The following is a 20,427-nucleotide window of genomic DNA, read 5'->3' on the forward strand; positions in this document are numbered from 1 at the left end:
GGCCAAAACTTCCAAGACTCTGAGCCAAAATAACTCTTCTTTTGGTTTTTATTCAGTATTTTGTCACAGCAATGGAAGCTGCTTCATGCACCTGCCATTTTCTTTCATCCCTTAACAGAGAGTCCTGTAACCTGCAGGTGCAGGCTCTCTGTGTTCAGGGAAGTTTTCTTCTTGGTCACTTGAAAATACTGATGATTTACATGTGTCATGCCGGATAATATTTCCATTCTATTAATAAGAGTTACTCTGAAATGCTGCTGTCTGACCTCTCTTTCCACCTGTTGTCGCTTTCCTGTTTGTCGTGTCAGAAGTGGTTTCATTTATTCTGCTCTCTGTATCAGAGGTACTTTGTGTGTTGGTGATGCTCTTTGCCCTTCTGGGGGTCTGTGAAGTTCTCTAACAGACTCATCTCCCTAAACCCTTCTTTTGGAGCTGCCAGCGTGCCTCACCTCTTCCTGCCTCTCCTTCCACTGTCAGCACGTCCCTTAAGTTCCCAGACTAACTGCTGCTCTGTCCCTGAAATAAACTTTCCAGAACAAGCTCATCGCCCTTTTCATCCAGGTTCTCTCCCTTTTGAGGCACCAGGCCCCGCGCTGTCACTGTATTTACAGGAGATTGGAGGCAACTCTTCCCTCTGGCTCTCAAACAGGAGGGCTCACAGCTTCGCTCCCTGCCCCACAGGCCTTTGACTCCACCCACACCCTAGAGCTATCTCAGGATGCCAGGATGTAAATCTACCAGGAGTGGCCTTCAGAAGCCTGAGAGGGTGGAACAGCAGCCCCGCTTGGGGACTTCCTATTTCCATTTCTGTTTGCTCTTTATGCAGGGATTGTCACATTGAGTGGAGGACAGCATCCTTTGACAATGTGCTAGTGGAGAACGCCCATGGAAAGAGAGGAAGAGAGCTGGGGTGGGGCCTGGGTGGCCCTGGTTTTGCTCCTGTGCATCTGGGTAAGCTGAACACTTCCTGGAAAAGTCTGAAATGTGGACTTCCTCTAGCCTAGGAGCTGGTGAGGGAGGAGTCTCCTTGAGCCTCTCAGGTCCTCTGTGCCCTTCCCTACTGCTGGTTTCTGAGTTTGAAAGTGAAGCTGAGTAGGGGGTGTATGGGTGGTTTTAACTCCTCCTATGGAGTCTCTTCCAGACTGTGTTCACCACTGCAGAGAATGTGCATTGAAACAAGCAGCCAGGCAGATGAGATCTGGGTGATCTGGGGGATCTGGGGGGCCTGGGGAGAGGGCTATAAAGTTTCTCATTCTTAGATGTTCTGAGGCCTAACTCTATGGGGACAGTCTCCTTTCCTTGGCCCTGCCCATACCTCTTGCGTCTCTAATGACTGTGTTTTGAATAATGTCCCACCTTCTGCAAAACTCTTCTGTCTTTCTAGGATGAGCCACAGCTAACACCTTCCACACTGCTTTCTGATGTCCTGTGCAAATGTTTTTACCAAGTTTTGCTTTTTCTGTTTCCCAGTACATCTGTACATTTGGGGTACAAGAGTTAAATGCTTCCTGTACAAAAAGCTGAAAGTCAGAGGAAGCCCCCCTTCCTGCTTCCCTCCCACTTGCCCTACCTGTTTCACTTAGCCTGCCTCAAAAGCCAAGTTCAAATGGAAGAAAACAGTCCTTCCCCACCTGGTTCTGCCAGGAATCAGCAGCTGTGCCAAAAACCTGGCAACTGACAAGGACTTTGGCTAAGAAGCCCAAAAGTGTTTGCTGGGCACAACAGCCGCTACAGTCCAGGGAAAGCGCAAGGCTGAGAACTGGGAACTCCTTGCTTGTTCGGCTGAGCAAAGCAGAAGTGTGTGTTTGGGGAGAGGTGGCCCTGCCCGCTCCTTCCCAGGAAGGAATCAGAGCATCTGCTGACACAGTGCTGGCTGATCTGCCCAAAGCTAATGTCAAATGCTCCCTCTATTAACCCTCTCCCCAGGAATCACAACCCCAAGCTTCAGATAAGGAAGGAGGCTGAGCTCTCAGTTCAAAGTCCTCACTGCAGTGAGCAGGGGTTGAAGGCTGAAAGGCGATCCTGTCTTCCTTCCTCCCTTTAAGGGGCCCAGGGAAGCCTGAGTGGTTGCCATACCCACTAACCATCCCCCCAGCAGGATGGGGATGGGTCAGAGGAGCCATGCACAGTCTAGCCTGCCTTTCTCCCTCCTGCCAGACAGGCAGTGCCAGGACCAGGCTAGGGAAATGCCTCAAATCCAGAACAGAGAACTTTTATATGATGGCTGGTAGAGAAGGGACCCATTACCCGGGAGGAATGCTTGCTAGATAAGGAAGGGGAGATAAGGGCACCTACCCCTCCCCAGTACCAGAGCAGTCAAAAAATAAGAATTTCATTTAAGTAAAAAGCAGACATAAAGCCTTCCGTGGAGGCCGGAGAATGTAGTTACCAGACCATCTAGGCCAACTCCAGTGGAGTATCACTGTCACTCCAAATTTTCCTCTGAGAGGCCCATGCTTGCTCTCTGGGATTCCAGAGCGTGGTTCTAACTAAACCATCACAGCATTTCTCTTAAGTTACAGAATATTTATTAGGGCCTGCCAACAAAGTTTAGAGGGTCACTTAAAAAGACATGAACTCTGGTAGGCGCTTTCTCGCCCATATTTGAGACCCCAGCCATTAGTGCGAGTCCCGCCCGAGGTCCCCGAGCTCCGTCCCCAAATGGTGACTACTCCTCCCCTTTTTCCCAGTGTGCTCAGCGTTTCTCAGCCTCTGTCTCCAGGGGTTCCGTTTTAGTTTCCTCAGAGGACATGCCCACCCAACACTCACAAAACTGAAAAAATGGCGTGTGACTTCTGGGAATGAATTCTTGGTGTAGGGTTCCTTGGAATCAGATCTTGAGATGGAGGTCAGCTAGTGGTTTTTTCTCTCTCTGCCCCAGGTCCTTACTTCCTTTGCAGAGGTGACTGAGGTCCCATATTATCAACACAGATGCACTTGGCTCAGACCGAGGTCTGGGAGGCACATGCAGGTCACTTCCCTCTAGCTGCCCACCTAAGAGTTTACATAGCATATAAACCTAAGATCCAGGTTAGATTAGGTGAAAGGACACAGTAATTCAGCTCTCTACATATGAACAGGGACTCTAGAGCTGCTCCTGACCATCCACCATACTTTAAAGGCCAAGGCCCAGTAGGGTCCCTATGGCTCTGCATTGCCGTTCCAAGGCTCTACCCACCCTTCCTTCTTCAAGGGTTCCTGTCCTGGAGGTCCTGTCTTGGCATATCCTTTTGTCTTTCTGCTTCCTTATTGGCTCTTAGTCATCGGAAATATTGGCTCCCGGGTCTTGCCACCTCTCCAACATGTGTCGGTTTCTGGTCTCCTCACTCACTTGGTTGCTCATCCCACCTTCCGCCTCTCCAGCCCTGCACCTCCTTCCTTTACAAGCAATTCTCATGGCTTTAACCAGCTGAAATCTCTCAAGCTCTCCATGTCTCAAATCCACCTTCCACCCTATCCTCTCCACGTTCAATTTTCTACCATCTCAAGACTTCTAATATGCAAATCACTCCAGAGTTAACTGCTCCCTCCACTCCTACCTTAGGGACGTTAAACTTGCCCCCACTATCCATCACTAACTTATTCTGTTCTTGATCTCTAAAATGACCTGCCTGTGTCTCTGCCTCTTAGTTCCTATGACTTAACTACGTCCCACTAGACCTCACTTCTTTTTCTTTTTTTAAAAAAATATTTTATTGTTTTTACTTTTTTTATGTGTATGCGTGTATTGCCTGCATGTAGGTAAGTGCACCCGTGTCATGCGATGCCTGCAGAGGACAGAAAGGGCTGTCGGACGCCCTGGAACTGGAGTTAGGACAGTTGTTAGCTGCCATGTGGGTGCTGGGATTCGAACACTGGTCTTCTGCAAGAACAGCTAGTGTTCTTAACTGCTGAGCCATCTCTCCAGCTCCAAGGCCTCACTTCTTAAAGGTTTGATTTATGGTCACAGTAAGAGTTAGATCTCCAGCACATGAACTATAACAGGACACCTATTTCAAACCTCTGCCTTCCAAAGTTCAGGAATCATTACGGAAGAAGAGTTAAAAAGATTGTAAGTGCCAGAGGGGATGGATGACCACAAGGAAACAGAATCTTCCAGACAGCTGGTCAGTTCCTCATATGAACTCACATCAATGGTGAGAGCATGCACATGCCCTATGAAAGCTCAAACCAGACAAAATCCCAACATAGACATGGGGAAGTGGGTAAGAAATCCCAACCTAAGGAGCTTTTGGCAATTGATGTATGCTGGGAGGGGAAGAGACAGTGTCTTATGGGGATGGGCCTTTTGGTGGACCCAGTGAATGGACACACTGAAGGACATTTGGAGACACAAATCAGACTCTATAGGCTGTATTTTGTGTGTGTGTGTGTGTGTGTGTGTGTGTGTGTGTGTGTATAGACATTAAATTGGGCAGGGGCAGTGGGGGAAGGTGTGGATAGGGGAGGGGATCTAAATACCATCAAACTATATTGGGATACTTTACCAAGATTATTCTTGTCCCAAGGCTGTCACACATGCCTCTCTCTGGAAAGTTCTTTAAAAAAAAAAAATGAGCCCCAGTCAGACAATCTTTAGTTTGAGTCTGAAATATCAAAATGTCTCTTTAGCAGTTCCTTATTTATTTCCTTATGAACATTTACCAAAAAAATAGCATGAAAATGTTATTAATCAGAGAGCAGCTTCAATTTCTAGGGGTCAGTTCTCTTCTTTCACCATATGGCTCCTGTGAACTCAGGTTCATCAGCCCTGGTGGCACGTGGCTTTACCTACTGAGCTGGCCTGTATTTCTGACAAGGCAAAGTTAAGGAGTTGCCAGAGCAACCATAAGGGGCTGCCACTCATGCGAGATGACAGAATAAAACTTTCCAGTGTTCCCCCTGGAAACATCAGTTTGGGAACACTTACAACACAAGAGCTAATGAAACCCAGTCATAGAGGACAAAATTGGGACCAGTGCAGAAATAAAAAATATTTTGAAGGGGTAGGAAGGGGGGCAGGTTTTAAAAAATTGTTTTGTTTATTATTTTTATTCTACGTGTATGAATGTATTGCCTGCAGGTATGTAAGTGCACCTGTGTCGTGCAATGCCCACAGAGGTCAGAAGAGGGTGTTGGAACCCCTGGAACTGGAGTTACAAGGTGGCTGCTACCCACCATATGGGTGCTGGGAACCAAACCTGGGTCCTCTGCAAGAACAGCCAGAATTCTTAACCACTGAACCATCTCTCTAGCCTCAGAAGGGAGATTTTATACAACCTCTGACTTCAACTCATGCTGTGACTTGCATGTGCCCCTTGGTAAATAATAAATGCAGTAGATACAGATATTGGGCAAAGTCTGAAAATCTCTTTCTCAAAAGACATACAAATGTCTGACAAGCATTCAATGTAACTAATCAAAATTAGGATGAGCTATCACCACACACCTGGTAGAATAACTATTACCGAAACATACAAACCTAGGTACCGGCAAGAATTTAGAGAAAAGAGAAGGCTAGCATGCTGTGGGTATACAAATTAGTGTAGCCATTGTGGAAAACAGTATGTAGGTATCAGAAAATACTAAAAATGAGCTACTATGAGATCCAGCAACCCTTTTCCGGGGATACCAACAAAGAAAATGAAATCAGTATATTGAAGAGGTTTCTACCTGCCCAGACAGCATGATTTGTATGAACAAAACAGATGAAAGATAAGGAGAATAGGTTCTAGGTTCACAATGGAATACTACAGAGCCTTAAAAAAGACATTGCCATTTCTTTTTTTCTTTCTTTCTTTTTTTTTTTTTTTTTTTTTTTTTTTTTTTAGGGTTGATTGATTAACTGCTGAGACAGGGTCTCCCTGGCCTGGAACTCACAGAAATCCACCTGCCTCTGCCTCCCAACACCCAGCTGTCACTGTCATTTCTAACAGACATACGAACCTGAAGGATATGCTAAGTGAAATAAAGCAGCAATAAATACCGCATGATTATATTTATGTGTAGAATCTAAAAAAGTTAAACACATAGAAAATAGGATGCTGATTACCAGGAGCTGAAGGCAAACTGGACAGATTTTGGCCAAAGGACATTTCACTTGAGTAATAAGTTCAAGAGATATACTAAATTGCTAAATAATTTTTTAAGTATTTGCTCACAAAACCATGACAGAACCTGTGTTAACCAGTACACTTTAGCCATAACTCAATACTCATACTTTAAGCATGTTGAACATGAAAAAAAATCCCTTTTCTCATTTGTCAGCTAATGAATTTGGAAAAATGTGTGACTCACAGGGCATAAAAGAATCATTATTTGGCCCATCAAGAAAAAGTTTGCTATGTTCTGAATCTTGAACAGCAACATTAAGAGTCTCTATACCTTTACTATGCCAGGCCCTTAGCAGATGCCTAACTGGCATCTGTTGAGAGAGCTGAAGAGGCCCCGTTAACAGCCTCCTTTCCTGGCTCTTTTTGTTAGGGGCTGGCAAGACAAGGTTTGGGTCAGCTCTCTTCTGAATTCCTGGAGAATGCTGCTCAGAGACCAGACATTCAAAAGTCTCAAAATCCAAAGTCAGCCAAGAAGCCATTGCCTCCTTCTGACCCTTTACACTCAGTTTCAGGAAAAGAAAAGGGAAGGTGCTTTCTGGAGCCTGCAGGTTTGGTTAGGCTCCAGGTAAGGTGGGGCCATTCTCAGGACAAGAAGTTCTCTGCCTCTACTTCCCCAGCAAACTAGACCCTGGAGAGCAGCCTTACTGGAGAGGGAAGGATGGTCCATGTTTACTAGTAAGGAGACAGGATTGTGTAAGCCAGGTGCCACTAATGCCACATTCTGGCTAAAGTAGACAGGATGGGGAGAGTGTGGCAGGCTATGTGTGGTCACACACTGCACGCATGCCTGCATCACCCATGCTCCGTGAGCACATGTGTAGGGAAGGCCTCTGAGGAACTGCTAGGACCCTGCGATGAGCTGTGGAGTTTTGCCTCTGATGCCATGGGACAAGGTCCTCTGTTCAATATATATTACACACCACACACTTCCTTCTTTTAATCTGGTATCATGGATCACCTCTCAGGCCCAGAAAAGAAAGCATATCCCACCCCCACTGCCAAAGCCCTCATCTCAGTTTCCTTGCCCCTTAGAGGGCAGTTTCTGGTTGGAAGCTCAATTCTTGAGGCTTGCAACAGTTCTAGGTTCCAGAAGTTCCAAGACTTAGAGGGTTTCCAGTAGTTGTTCCCGGGCAGCACCAATAAAGGAATTTTCCAGGAAGGCAGGTAGGCCTCCCACACCATCTCGCAGGATGTACAGGGGCACCCGCACCAGGCCCAGCACCTGTGGCAGGAAGGCGATGGGACAGGACATAATTCTCACTGCAGCAATATCATTCTAGGGTAGACAATGCCTGCCCTGCCCCCAAAACCCTATATATTTGGCCCAAGGCTCATATCTCAAAGAGGTTTAATGGGCCCAATCCTGTGCTGACAAATGCCCCAAGACAGCCTATTCAACTCCATTGATGTTAATCCTTCTCACATCTCTCCTAGAAACTTTTCTGGCTTCTGGATGAAGGCAGGGCACTTGCAGGCACAGCCAGTGGTTCTTAACTGTGGGACCTGCATGGCTATAGTTCCAAAGGGCATCCCTTGGGAACTTGGCAAATGGAAAACCGGCAAATTCACAGATCTCCCAACTCTTCTCTCAATAAGGGCTGTTGGGGTGGAGTCCAGAAGTCACTGTTTTACTCCCTGAGCTTCCTGTGTGAACACAGGAATCACTTTTCTTCTGATGATTTGATACTTATAGTTTGAAAATCACCTCCACATACACCTATCTCCCTACACCCCTAGTCTACCTAAGAGAAAGGAGCCCAAACTCAAGAGATATGGTGTCATGCCTGAGCATTATCATAATTATCAAAAGAAAGTGGGTGACCCCTGGACAAGTGTGTTCTAGGAATCTCTGTAGAGGCCAGGAACACAGGGTCTGGGCCCAGGACCTTCTAGGGGACTTTTCTTTGGGAGGCAGGTGGGGGTAGGGGGTCCCAGGCTGACCCCACCTCCAGCCCGTGGTCCCTGGCTCGTGGGGCACCAGCTTCCACAGCCTGCAGCTGCTCTAGCGTCAGATGCTTGGCATAGAAGTGGGCCACCAGGTGCGATTTGGCGTCCATGAGGGAGTTCTGATAGTCTGTGTGCTCCACGCAGAAGGTGGACACCCCCTCACCCAGCTTGTTCTGCAGCCCTTCCTCCAGCCCTTCCTCCAGGCTCTGACAGTCCACGCAACCTCCAGGGATGAGTGCTTGGACACCCCCTCACCCAGCTTGTTCTGCAGCCCTTCCTCCAGCCCTTCCTCCAGCCCTTCCTCCAGGCTCTGACAGTCCACGCAACCTCCAGGGAAGCCCAGGCGGCCATCGAAGCGCATGTACATCTGAGGGAGGAGGGAGCTAGGGTTGGCTGGGAGCTAGAAAGCTTTCCCCCAGGAGGGGGAGGGGGAGTGAGTGGCCGGCATGGCAGATTCTCACCTGTACAGCATGTCGCAGCGGTATGCAGTCAAAGAGCATTCCGGGGTCAGGTGAGTACAGCGTCACGTAACAAAGATGCCTCCAGTCGGACTTCAGCGCCAAAGCCTTCGCCAGGCTCACTTTATAGGTTGTGGCCATGGACACGTGGGTTTCTGCCCACGTGGTGAAGCGGGAGAATCTCACTCCGTATCACCTGCAGGGTCCATGGGCAGAACACCAACTCTTTAGTGCCAGGCTTTGCTAGTGGAACGCCAGCCAATCAGGGTGGAGCTTTTAGGTCTTGGAGAGGAGAAAGGCCCCCAGAACCTTGGGAAGCTGAAAGCTTCCTCAAGGTTGGGACTTGGATCAGGATGTGGCTAACGGTGTGGCTGATGCCCTGGATTTAAGCGCTCAGCAGGTAAACGCTGCTAAGTCATATCTAAGGAGTTCCCTAGGAGGCCTGGAAAGATTGGGGGGGGGGTGTTTCTACGCTGAGCAAGATCTAACTACTAAGGAGAACTGGGAGCTGAAGGAGTGTTGAGGGGCTGCCTCAAGTTTGGTCTGGGTGGAACCAGAGAAGGTGGGTCGGAGTCCACGTAAGAAACTGGGCTGGCTTCAGAGGCCCTCAGCTGATCCTGTGACCTTGGGCATAGAGAGCTGCCCTGGGTAGAAGTCAGATCTGTCCAGAGTGGTGATTTCTGAGGATTCTGTGAATGTAAGCTGGGGGAGTTAGGCTAGCATTAGGTTACAGTTTCTGGCCTGGGTGTCAGTTTTTGAGTGAGTGGTGAGAGGATTGTGATCAGTATTAAGCAGTGATATGGAGGAACTGTGCCTCTCGGTAGGCACTAGACAGTGATGGGGTGGGGCTCCAGGGCACCGGAAATGACTCATGGGGAAGTCACAGGATCCAATTAAAATGGGAAGAAAGAAGTTACTATGGATGAAACCTTATGGTCCAGCTACGAGAGTGAGGAGAGGTCAGAGATACAGGAAATATCAGAGATTTTCTAGACTTTACCCCTAAGCACTCTTAGTCTTTTGAGCTTGGAAGAAGGCTCAGGGACAGGTGTATTGCCTTACCTAAGGGCAGGTGGCCACTCAGATCCTGATACTGCAAAACAGGGATTCAGATCCCTCTCTTGAGTCTAGGCTTTCCCCTACTCTTAAGAGACCCTAGACACCGTCTCTGTTAACAACAGTAAAGCAAGACCAAAACAGCTCCTGAAGCAGGCCTGGGTATAAGGTCAGTTTATAAGAGACTTTAAATCAAGAAAAGCCAAGATCTCATCCAGTCTCAGGATAGGGACCTGAGAAATCACTCAACTCTCTCAGGTCCCCCGTTGAACATCTCTTAAATGGAGATGGTATTAACTTATTAGGATGGGGAGAAATGGAATGCACTCAGAATAGAGCCTGTCACAGAGCACATGCAGCCATTCTTCGTGTCAAGTGTGCCTTACATCAAAGGAAGAACTCAGCCACACATACCAGGCCTCTGCATCCCAAGAAGGGCAGAAGAAGGAAATGTTTCTTGCATCATCTTTCCTGGCTTCTTCTGAGTAGCAGGACAGGGTAGAGGTGCTATGTATTAATATGAAGCAGCTGCATCAAGGTGATGAGGCTGTAGGCATGATACAGTTGTTAGTAGCTGGCTGGAGTTCGGGGCAGGGGGCGGGGGGCGGATAATCTTGGTTAAAGGTTAGGACCAGAACATTTATTAAAAACTTATGAAAACTGCCACTGTGGCTAAATTGAATCAGGTATAGTAAGGACCCTGAGGTGTTTTCTAAAAACATCTTTCAGTTGACAAACTATCAGGGTTGAGATCCAGTGTTGTCACCCTCCTGTTATCTAAAGTGACTTAGTTTGCCTCCTGTATGGACCTACCTTTAAGGATTTAGGGTCAAAACACACTTTACAGAGCATGGGCTCTTCTGTTTCTCTTCTGTAGTTGTCTGAGGCTTTACAAATTGAATGCAGCTATTTCTTAGGCCACAGGAGTACCCTAAAACGAGTGCACCAGCCACCTGGGAACCGATGGTGTTGAAGACCAGTGCTTTTCCCAGATAAATGAAATTAGAAGTCTTCCAGGTCCCCTGGCCTTGCCAGGCCTTTCACGGGTCTCTCTGCCCTTCACCCTCTCCTTCCCACCTGAGACAAGTTGCCAGCAATCAAGGCTGCAGGGGGACTTGAGCCATGTGCCTGGTTGTTCCATTTACCTAATGATTGGCAGAGATAAAAAATAACTCAGTGGCCATGTTTGGAGGATGCCAGGGAATCAACTGATTATCTTAAAAAGCATGGAGAAATGGACTAAGCATTTTTCCTTCCTTCCCACCTTTTACTATAGGCTTTCCCATAGGGCTAGTAAATAGTTAAAGGGGACATTTCCCTTATACCATGTTGCAGTAAGGAGCATACTTACCAAAATTTTCACTTATTTTTTTTGGCTGGGCGTGGTGGCACACGCCTTTAATCCCAGCAGTCGGGAGGCAGAGGCAGGCAGATCTCTGTGAGTTCAAGGCCAGCCTGGTCTACATAGTAAGTTCCAGGACAGGGAGACCCTGTCTCAAAAAGACCAAAAAAAAAAATTTTTTTTTTTTGAGACAGGACCTTAATTAGTAGCCAAGACTGATCTTATAGTCACTATGTAACCCAGACTGACCTCAAACTTGAGATCTTCCTGCCTCTGCATTCTGCATGCTGGATTACAGGTGTGAACTACCAGGTCTAGCTTTGTAGCTTTTTAAATAAAAAATAAAGGATCCTTAGTAGTGGTCATCATTGAAGACAACCAGCTTAATTAGTTACCTCATGGCAGAATGGCATGTCGTCTCCTAGGAAATATTCTTCTCAAAAATGTTGTTAAAGTATAATCTACCAATTTATAAGGAATACAAAAGAATATCTTTGTAAAATATCAGGGAGAGTCTAGAATGATCCATGTTTAATGGATTACAGTTGAAGATATTGGTATGAATTTTTGTTTAGCTTAATATAGACATAGATGTTTACACATGGAGATATTTTTAAATATGTACGTACACCAGGGATATTGCACATACATAATCCTTGCTCAGTAGTTGAGATGGCCTATAGGTTATAGCAAGATCATTTTGCCTACTTGATTTTGGTTTCCAGTGTTGTTTTCCAATTAAAACCAGCCAACAACCAAGCCCAAGACGCTTTAGAGAAATGACTGGTTCTAGCCCTCAGGTAGGAAATATGCATTATGAAATAAGGAGCTTGAAGCACCTTACTATGCATTAGAGGAGGAGGAGGAGGAGGAGGAGGAGGGGGAGGAGATCTTTCATAAATAAGAAAAACCTAGGACTGGGGGGTGTAGGTGGGTATCAAAGCACTTACACAGCATGTGAAATGTCCTGTATTCTGTCTCCCCTAGTGTAGCAAAAAAGGAGGAGACAAAGTTGGAGGAGGAGGAAGAGGAGGAAGAGGAGGAGGAGGAGGACGAGGAGGACAAGGAGGATGAGGAGGAGGAGGAGGAGGAGGAGGAGGAGGGGAAGGAGGAGGAGGAAGAAGAGGAAGAAGAAGAGGAAGAGGAGGAGGAAAAAGGTGGAGAGAAGGGGAGAGGAGAGGACCATATCGAGGGATGTTAAAGGGAAGACACAGGAACCTAAGGAAGAGCTCCCACTGACTAAAGCTGAAATGAGTAACAAAATTAAGCAGTGTTGGATTAAATTAAGTATCTAGTTCTACACTGATATAAGGTATTAAGAGATGACATTTAAATTAATGTGAGAGTACATAAAAACTTTCTGTACAGAAAAAACTGGAAATAATTGATGTAGCAACTTTGCCATCAAGGAGATGCAGTATAATTCTATTACCCTAGTATATGTATTGAACACTGACTTGCTTTCAAAGGAAACAGTATGGAATCAGGAAGGTGGCTAGTGATAACCTTGTGGGAGAACTTGAGACTCCTGTCTTCCAGTGCACCTTTGATGGGATATGTTGAAAATGATACTTTTATCTGTTATCTTCCTCCTAAGAAGATAATCCCAACCCGATCACCAAAAAAAATCACTGAACGAATCCCAGAGCAGGGACTCTACAACGAATTTGATGAGTGGGCCTCGAAGTTGTGGAGGTTATTCCCTTAGTCCATTAGGGCTGCTAGAACAAAATACCATAGATTGGATGGGGGAACAACCAAAATTTATTTCTTATAGTTCTCAAGGTTGAGAAGTTCGGGATCAGGGGCTTAGCAGATTTGTTGTCTGGTGAGGGCCCAGTTCCTGGTTCATTGAATACCTTCCTGTTGCTGAAACCTCACAGATCAGAAGAGGCAAGGCAACTCTCTGCTGTCTCTGTCTCTTATAAGGCCACTAATCCTATTCATGAAAGCCCTACTCTCATGATTTAGTCACTCCCAAAGGCCTCCCCCACCTCCATACCAACACATTGGGTTAGGATTTTAGCATGTGAATTAGGTGCAATACAGTTTAGAGCAGTCGTGAAGCAACTGAGAAACTTAATAAAAGAAGAGAAGGAAACATGGCAAGACCGAATGAAATGTGATATTCCAGACCAGAAAGAGGACCATAGGCGATGCCTAAGGAAATCAGAATAAAGCGAATTTTGATTGACAACGTAGGGCCTAGGCAATTAGGAAAGCGCACTTCTGGATGTGCCTGAGGTGTTTCCAGAGAGAATCAAGAGGGAAGACCTTCCCTGTCTGTGAGTAGCTCTGTCCCAAAAGCTGAGGGTCCAGGCGGAAGAAAAGGGAAAGCCCGCAAGCATAGATGTTTTCTTCCTCTCTCTGTGCTTTCTGGCTGTGGTGATGAGAGCTGCTCTGCTCTACTATGATGTATAAAACCTCTGAAACTTATTATCAAAATAAATCTTTCCTCCCACACTGTTAGTTCTGTCAGCTATTTTGTCACAACAATGAAAAGTCTAACAGAGAAAATTGGCACCAGGAATGGAGTTGTTGCTATAATTATGTAACTGTGTGGCTCAGATGTCCTTGGAACTGTTTTGTGGGAGGAATTTGGAAGACTTTGGAAGTTTGGGCTTGAGAAGCTCTAGAGTGCTGTCTAAGCAGAGCTTAATGGGAAGTTCCTGTGGGAGCTTATGCTGATGGAGATGTGGACAGAAAAGATTGTGCTCACAAGGTTTCAGATAGTATCAGTGACCACTGGGACTCTGACTAGGATCCATTCATGTTACATTCTGGAGATGAATTTGTTAACATCTTGTCCAGCCTAAGATTTTGTGGTAAGGTGACAGGCTTAGTCTAGTGGAGAAATTTTCAAGGCAGCTCAGTTTTCAGGTTGCAGTATTGTTATTGCTAGCTGCTTTTAAACAAGTTTATATAAGAATCATGAGCAAAAAGCAGACTAGAAAGTGTTTTGGAAAACTCACTTTGCCTCTCTTAAAAAAAAAAAAAATCATTGACTGGGGGACCCAGATTGAATAAAGAAGGTAAAGGAGAAAGCCCAGCAGTTTTCTGGCTCCTCTGTCCCCTGGCTACCATGATGTGAGCTGCCCTGCTTGGCCACACTCTCTCACCAGGATACACTGCAGCTTCTGAGAGGGAAAGCCAAACAGTCCCTTCTTAAGTTGTTTCTGTCAGGCATTTACTCACAGCAATGAAAAGTCTGACTAACACAACATGAACTGAGAGCTTTTGAAGTCAAATGCTGACTTTACAGTACTTATTGTGTTATTCTTTTATATATTTTGTTTTTCTATAGAAAAAAGCTAGAAATAGAAAAATCTTTAGCTTCTCATGAAGATAAAGGTAAAGGCTACAATTGACCTTTGAATTAAGTTTTCACAAACCCTTTCATGCATAGGGGCCTTTTTGGTGGAGGAAAGAACATATAGTCTCACTTTTTCAGCACTAGAGGGACTGAAGACCAACATCCTCACCTTCCAGTTAATATTAAACCACTGTACTTAATCCTCATGGAATTCTCCAGATGCCTTGAATGCAGAGCCAAAAGGAGGGACTACTGATTTAAGAGAACACACAGTGGGGAGAGCTGGGATTTATCCAGTAGGGAAAGTGATAATCAGTATTATTTCTAGGCATTCCCATCCTTCAAACCATGCTTAACAGCCTCAGAAGAGATAGAATCCTCCAGAAACCAACCTTGCTTTTGGTTGTTTGTAGGCACATTGAAAATATCTGCTGCTATATTGTTTAGGTACATTTCATCATAAGGGCCCATTCATTCAGACTTCCAATGTCAGGCCTAGACTTCTTCACTCAAACACCCGATAGGTACCTCCAACCCAACTAATCAAGTTATGAAAGCAATATTCCTGCCCTCCTCCAGTCTCTATCATCTGTGTATCCCCAGCTCTGTGAACTCCCTCTGTCCTGTCCAGTCCCCCTCATTGGAAACATAGAATTCCTCCGAGACAGCTTTCTTCCCTACTCTCTCATCTACTCAGTCCTCAGTTTTCCCAATTCATTCTCCTTATCCCCCACTCAGAAGATCCTGATTGATGAATTCTTATCATTCGAAATTGTGTGTCAGGAATGGGCACAATTTGGAGTCCAGGACCCCAAAGGCCGAGGCAGGAGGATTGCTGCAACACAGGACTTCAGCTGCATAGAGAATTCCAGACTAGTGTGGACTATAGAGTTGATATCCCCACCCAGTACACATGTGTGCCCAAACTTAGTGTCTAGTACAAAATGGGAACTCAATGCATGTTGAGCTAAAATACAAAAACAAATTAGATCACATCTGCAAAAGACATGACTCAAGTAGGTTTCATGCTCAGTTTCTGAAACAGTCTGAAAGCTGAAAAGACAGAGTTCATGCTTTGCCTGGACTATTTTGAAAAGGGATATCGTGTATTTTTTTCCTAAGGACAGTCATTTAATTGAGATAAACTTCCCCCAGATTTATAAAAATCAATGCCCGCCCCCCCCCAAATAAAGCCTGTGTATTTGAGTGTCAGAGAAGGGACAGAATGTCAGAAGTTAGTCATCTTATTGCCACAGTGACGCATGATGACCAAGCAGAAAACCGCAATAGCACATAGGAATGCCATTTGCTTGCTCAGCAGTTTGTGGATCACCCATGCTTTGTTGCACGGTGGCTGGGCTCTCTCAGGAGGACTCTGCGTTGAGTCTCCAAGTCCTGGGACAGGTGGACTGACTGGAGATGACAGCAGTGTGAGAGAGCATATCCAATGGTACCAACATACCTTCAGACCGAGACCATCACTCAGCCAAGTCAGGTTTTAAGGCCAAACTCAGAGTCAAAGGAGTGAGAAATAGCAAGAAGAACCTTAAAGTTACACACACATCTTAAATCCAACACTCGGGAGGCAGAGGTAGAGGGATCTCTGTGAGATCAAGGCCAGCCTGGTCTACATAGTGAGTTTCAGGCCAGCAGTGTTTTACAAGGAGATCCTGCTTCAATAAACAAAAGTCAAGCATAAGATACAGCCATCTAAAGCCATTCTGCACAAGGCCAAATCACACTGGCAATTTCACATGATTCCATCTATTAACTGTGTTCTTTGCAGCAATGGTCCAGATATAGACAAGAAACAGATTTAGAAGGAATTAACTGCTCTAAATCACACAATAATGGCAGAAAGAGTTCTAGGACCCGTGCCATCTGGTGTGCAATTTCTTCTCTTAAGCAGATTGTAGCACAAGTATTTAAAAGCATTCCTCATTTATATCTACCCCTGACAGACACACAGACATACACACACACACAGACACACACACACACACACAATGTACACCCGTTCTTTGTCTCATTTCTGCTTCTTTATCATATTGGTAGCCTGGCCCCATTCCCTTCTGACACCCTAGTTGAAGTCTCATCTTAAAAGAGGACTGTAGTGTCTTCCCCTTTGAGATTAGCTTAATTTGTCAGCCTCTTTCATGCTGATCCCATGGTGATGACTGGATTCTTATAATAGACCTAGCGCTTTTGCTCCAGACTGAGCTTTGCAGATATTAAATAATTAACATCTAGCAATCTCCTTGGTGTGTGTTACCTCTGCATCACCCAAAATAGCTGGTGGTATTTCTTCTGTATAAATAGATAGCAGAAAGGTCAATTGGCATTTGTGAGATTGTGTGTGTGTGTGTGTGTGTGTGTGTGTGTGTGTGTTTGGCAAAGCAACAAAGCAGCAAATCCCTTTATTCTCTCAGATCTGTGACAGCGTCATACCCGCCATCTTTCATTGATTAGTTATTAACGCCCTCACTGAAGTCACCCCAAATTAGGACTATGCATTGCTGAAGGAGAAATACGTCCTAATAGCAATGACAGGTATTTTCTTCAAGGCATGTTAAATCTTGCTCCTCGCTCCCACATGAGTGAAGTAAAGTTCAGTGAGCTTCACTCAAAGACATGGCATATGATCCAAAGTGCTGTTTCCCTGGCTCTCTTCTCCGGTAAGCCTGAGGCAGTGCACAGCACGAATCTCTGGAGGGTAAGATGTTTTTGTTCTGTACCTATCTTCTTAGAAACATATTCTAAAATGCAAGACATCATTCCCTGGGTATGTTAATCTGTTTATGAATTTTCTCATGAGACTCAGTGACTCACAGAAGCATTATTCTATTTTACTGTTATAAAAACTATCAGCAGGAGGATCCAGAAACTTTCTTTAACTTGAGTTCTACTACAATCCCTCTTTTCTGACCATTTTGTAATCCGGTTGGTCATCAAAGGACAGGGATCTCCAGGGGACTGTTCCTAAAGTGAGGTCCCTTCTTTGTTACTCTGAGAGCGTCCTTGCTTTTCCTCTAAGTAACCATGACCATGACAGGGGCTGGAAAGGTGGCTCAGGGCTTAAAAGCACATTCTGCTTCTGCAGAGGACTTGAATGAGTTCCCAGAATGCATATCAGGCAGCACCCCCAAGTCAGGTGATTCCAGTGATGACTCCAGCTCCAGGAGGTCTCAGCCTCTCTGCAGGCTCCTGCACTCATGTACACATACCACCCCCCACCAGACACATAATTAACAATAAATCTTTTTTAAAATTGAAAAGTGTGCCGGGCATGCTGGTACTTGCCTTTAATTCTAGCACCCGGGAAGCAGAGGCAGGCAGATCCCTGTGAGATTGAGGCCAGCCTGGTCTACATAGGGAGTTCCAGGTCAGCTGGGACTGCAGAGAGACCCTGTCTCAAAAAACCAAAATTAATTAATTAATGGTATAACAACAAAAAAAAGGAAGACATGAAGTTGGGAGGTGACAGTGGGGATCACTAGGGAGAACTGGAGAAAGGTAATGGTGGATGGATAGAATCAAAATGCATTTTATAAATGTACACAATTTTCAAAGAATAAAAGCATTAAAAAACTGATGTTTGAGGGGACAGCTTGTATAACTTGACTTAAGTATTGCACAACATATGTGTATATGAAAACATCAAATAATACCTCATTCACGTGTACAGTTTTTATGGTTTTAATAGAAAAAAGGAAAAATTATATTATATTTTGGAATATACTTATACACAAGGAAATGATAAAAACTGGTGATTTGTTTTGTAACAGTGGAATCTATTTTTATTACAAATAAATGTCTTCAGCATTACTGAAGACTCACAGAAGGGAGTCACTTTTGGAATCTTCCATCTAAGCCCTCATGTTTATCTAGCATTTGCTTGTTAGTGATGGAAGGATACAAAGCTGATCAAGAATGGAGCTGAGATGGGTATCCCAGCTCATACACAGCCAGTGTCCTGTGGCCTTCACAAGCAAACTGGCCACACACGGTTCTTAGAGATCAGCACAGAGTTCAAGGTGATCAGCCCAGAGTTCGACCCCAGGAAAGAGTCTTCTCCCAGGCCATCTTCAGGATGCTCTGGGCTGGTTGGACATCCTAAGGGCTGTATACAAAGGAAAGCCTTTCAGGATGCCAGACTTTCTCAATAAGCTCCCCATAGGGCAGAATGAAACAACTTCTATGACCTGTGATGCACAGGCAGCTGGGCTATGTGCACTCCTCCACAGAAGTCATTACTTCCGATGAGGAACTGATGGTAAAGATGGCAGCCCCAGTTTATGCACTCGTTTGCCATGATGAAGTCCAGCATGTAAGGTTCATGGATTTTCACAGAAATGTGTACTCCTGGCCTTTTGGTTGCTGTGGAAGTTCCGTAGTGAAGGCTCTGGGGAGCAGGTTCCTTGCCTACTGGGCTCAACAACTGCTCCTCGAAGTAGAGGAGCTGGTCAACCTCAAAACAGTCACTGGCCCGAGGTACCACCCTCTCAAGATGCTCCTGGATCTCTGTGTCACTGGCTTGCTCCTGCCTTGCTCTCTTGAGGTAACTGTAGGCCTCCTCAAACACTTCGACTCCCAGCTTCTGCATGGCTGATCTGCCAAGAAAGTTAGGAAAGATTATGACAAGCTGCACGTGGGGATCACCGCAAGAAGGTGTTTTTAAACCACTGCCTAGTCAAATAATATTGCTGCCCTGGGATTTAGGGGTGGGGAAAGGGAAATCAGAGACAGAATTCAGCACCGAACAATATTCAACAAATAATGCTTGCATGTTATATTCCAAGTACTCTTTCAGAAACTGTGAACATACTAGGAAAGAAGTTTGGAAAATTCTTGCCTTCATCCACATGTATACACACGATGTATCTTCTGATTTTTCATCACTGTAATGGATTACCGAGAAGGGCTACTTATGATGAAAAGAGATTTATTTAGCTTGTAGTTTGGAGGTCTAAAATCCAAACAGCATAATGCAGCTCTGTGGTGAGGGGGCCGCCCTTTGGTTGTACACTGGCCTGCACATTAATAGTGGAAGTGTGTGAGTGTACAGGCAGCTGAGTGACCATGTGGCTCCATCTCCAACCCCATCTAGGTGCACAGAGGAGGGGAATGGTAAGGTCAGCCTTGATGCTTTATGATCATGGACAGATTCAGGTGCCCAGTGACTTAAGTGGGAATTTCTCCAATGTTCCATCACTTCCCAATAACTATCTGCTTTGCAGATAGAGAAACTGAGGTTTAAAAGGGTAAAGCAACATGGCCAAGTTCTCCAAGGTGAGAATTCCCTTTCTACACTTTCCATTATTCTTTTCCATCCATGGATAGATTTGCATTATTATCACCATGCTGCCAAATCTAGCATGTTTATTTCACTTATGACTAGTAGGTGTTCAGGAAATATTTACGGAGTGAAAGAGTGGGCATAGAGCCATGCAGGACCATGATAAACTTGAGGGGTTATGAAAGTCTGCAGTCGCATAAGTCAAGGACACTTCCATGGAGGAAGCGATGCCATCTCTCACAGCTGGAGGAACATCAGGTGGGAGCCAGCAGTGGCGGCTTGAGGACATCCATGGTTCACTTTGGCAGGTGAAGACACATGAAGATAAGCAGCACTGAAAACCATGTGAATATGGTGCTTAAACCTTAGAATTTTCCAGGTGTGGTGGTGCACAACTTTAATCCAAGCACTTGTGAGGCAGAGATAGGCAGATCTCTGTGAGATCAAAGCCAGCCTGACCTACATAGTGGTTCCAGGCCAACTGGGGCTAAGGGAGACCCTGTCTCCCCCCAAAATAAATAAAATACAATAAAAAGAAAACTATAGACCCATAGCCTTAATGAACAGAGATGCAAAGATACTCAACAAAATACTTGCAAACCATATACAGACATACATCAAAAAGATCATCCACCATGATCAAGTCGACTTTATTCCAGAGATGCAGGGATGGTTCAATATATGTAAGCCAATAAATGTCATAAATAATATAAATGGGCTCAAAGACAAGAACCACATCGTCATCTCAATAGATGCAGAGAAGGCCTTTGACAAAATTCAACATGCTTTTATGTTTAAAGTCCTAGAGGGAATTGGACTGGAGGGAACATACCTCAACACAATTAAAGCCATATATAATAAACCCACAGCCAACATCATTCTAAATGGAGAAAAACTGGAAGCATTCCCATTGAAATCAGGAA

General features: G+C 45.2%; 2 protein-coding genes across 2 annotated transcripts in view; both read right to left on the reverse strand.

Moving 5' to 3' along the window:
- Window positions 1–7,194: 7,194 nt before the first annotated feature.
- LOC103727286 (U8 snoRNA-decapping enzyme-like) lies at window positions 7,195–8,638 on the reverse strand. Its single transcript, XM_017796099.1, has 4 exons — window positions 8,501–8,638; window positions 8,367–8,406; window positions 8,039–8,262; window positions 7,195–7,314 (listed from the first exon to the last, which is right to left on the reverse strand). Exons 1-4 carry the CDS (start codon window positions 8,636–8,638, stop codon window positions 7,195–7,197), a joined length of 522 nt encoding a protein of 173 aa, XP_017651588.1.
- A 10,001-nt stretch (window positions 8,639–18,639) lies between these two features.
- Nek11 (NIMA related kinase 11) overlaps window positions 18,640–20,427 on the reverse strand; it is a 331,808-nt gene continuing 330,020 nt past the window's right edge. The window contains 1 exon segment of the mRNA XM_029559675.1: window positions 18,640–18,818. Coding sequence (XP_029415535.1) covers window positions 18,640–18,818 — 179 coding nt within the window.

Source organism: Nannospalax galili, unplaced genomic scaffold, assembly GCF_000622305.1.
Source record: "Nannospalax galili isolate Female #2095 unplaced genomic scaffold, S.galili_v1.0 scaffold369, whole genome shotgun sequence".
NCBI classification, from domain to species: Eukaryota; Metazoa; Chordata; class Mammalia; order Rodentia; family Spalacidae; genus Nannospalax; species Nannospalax galili.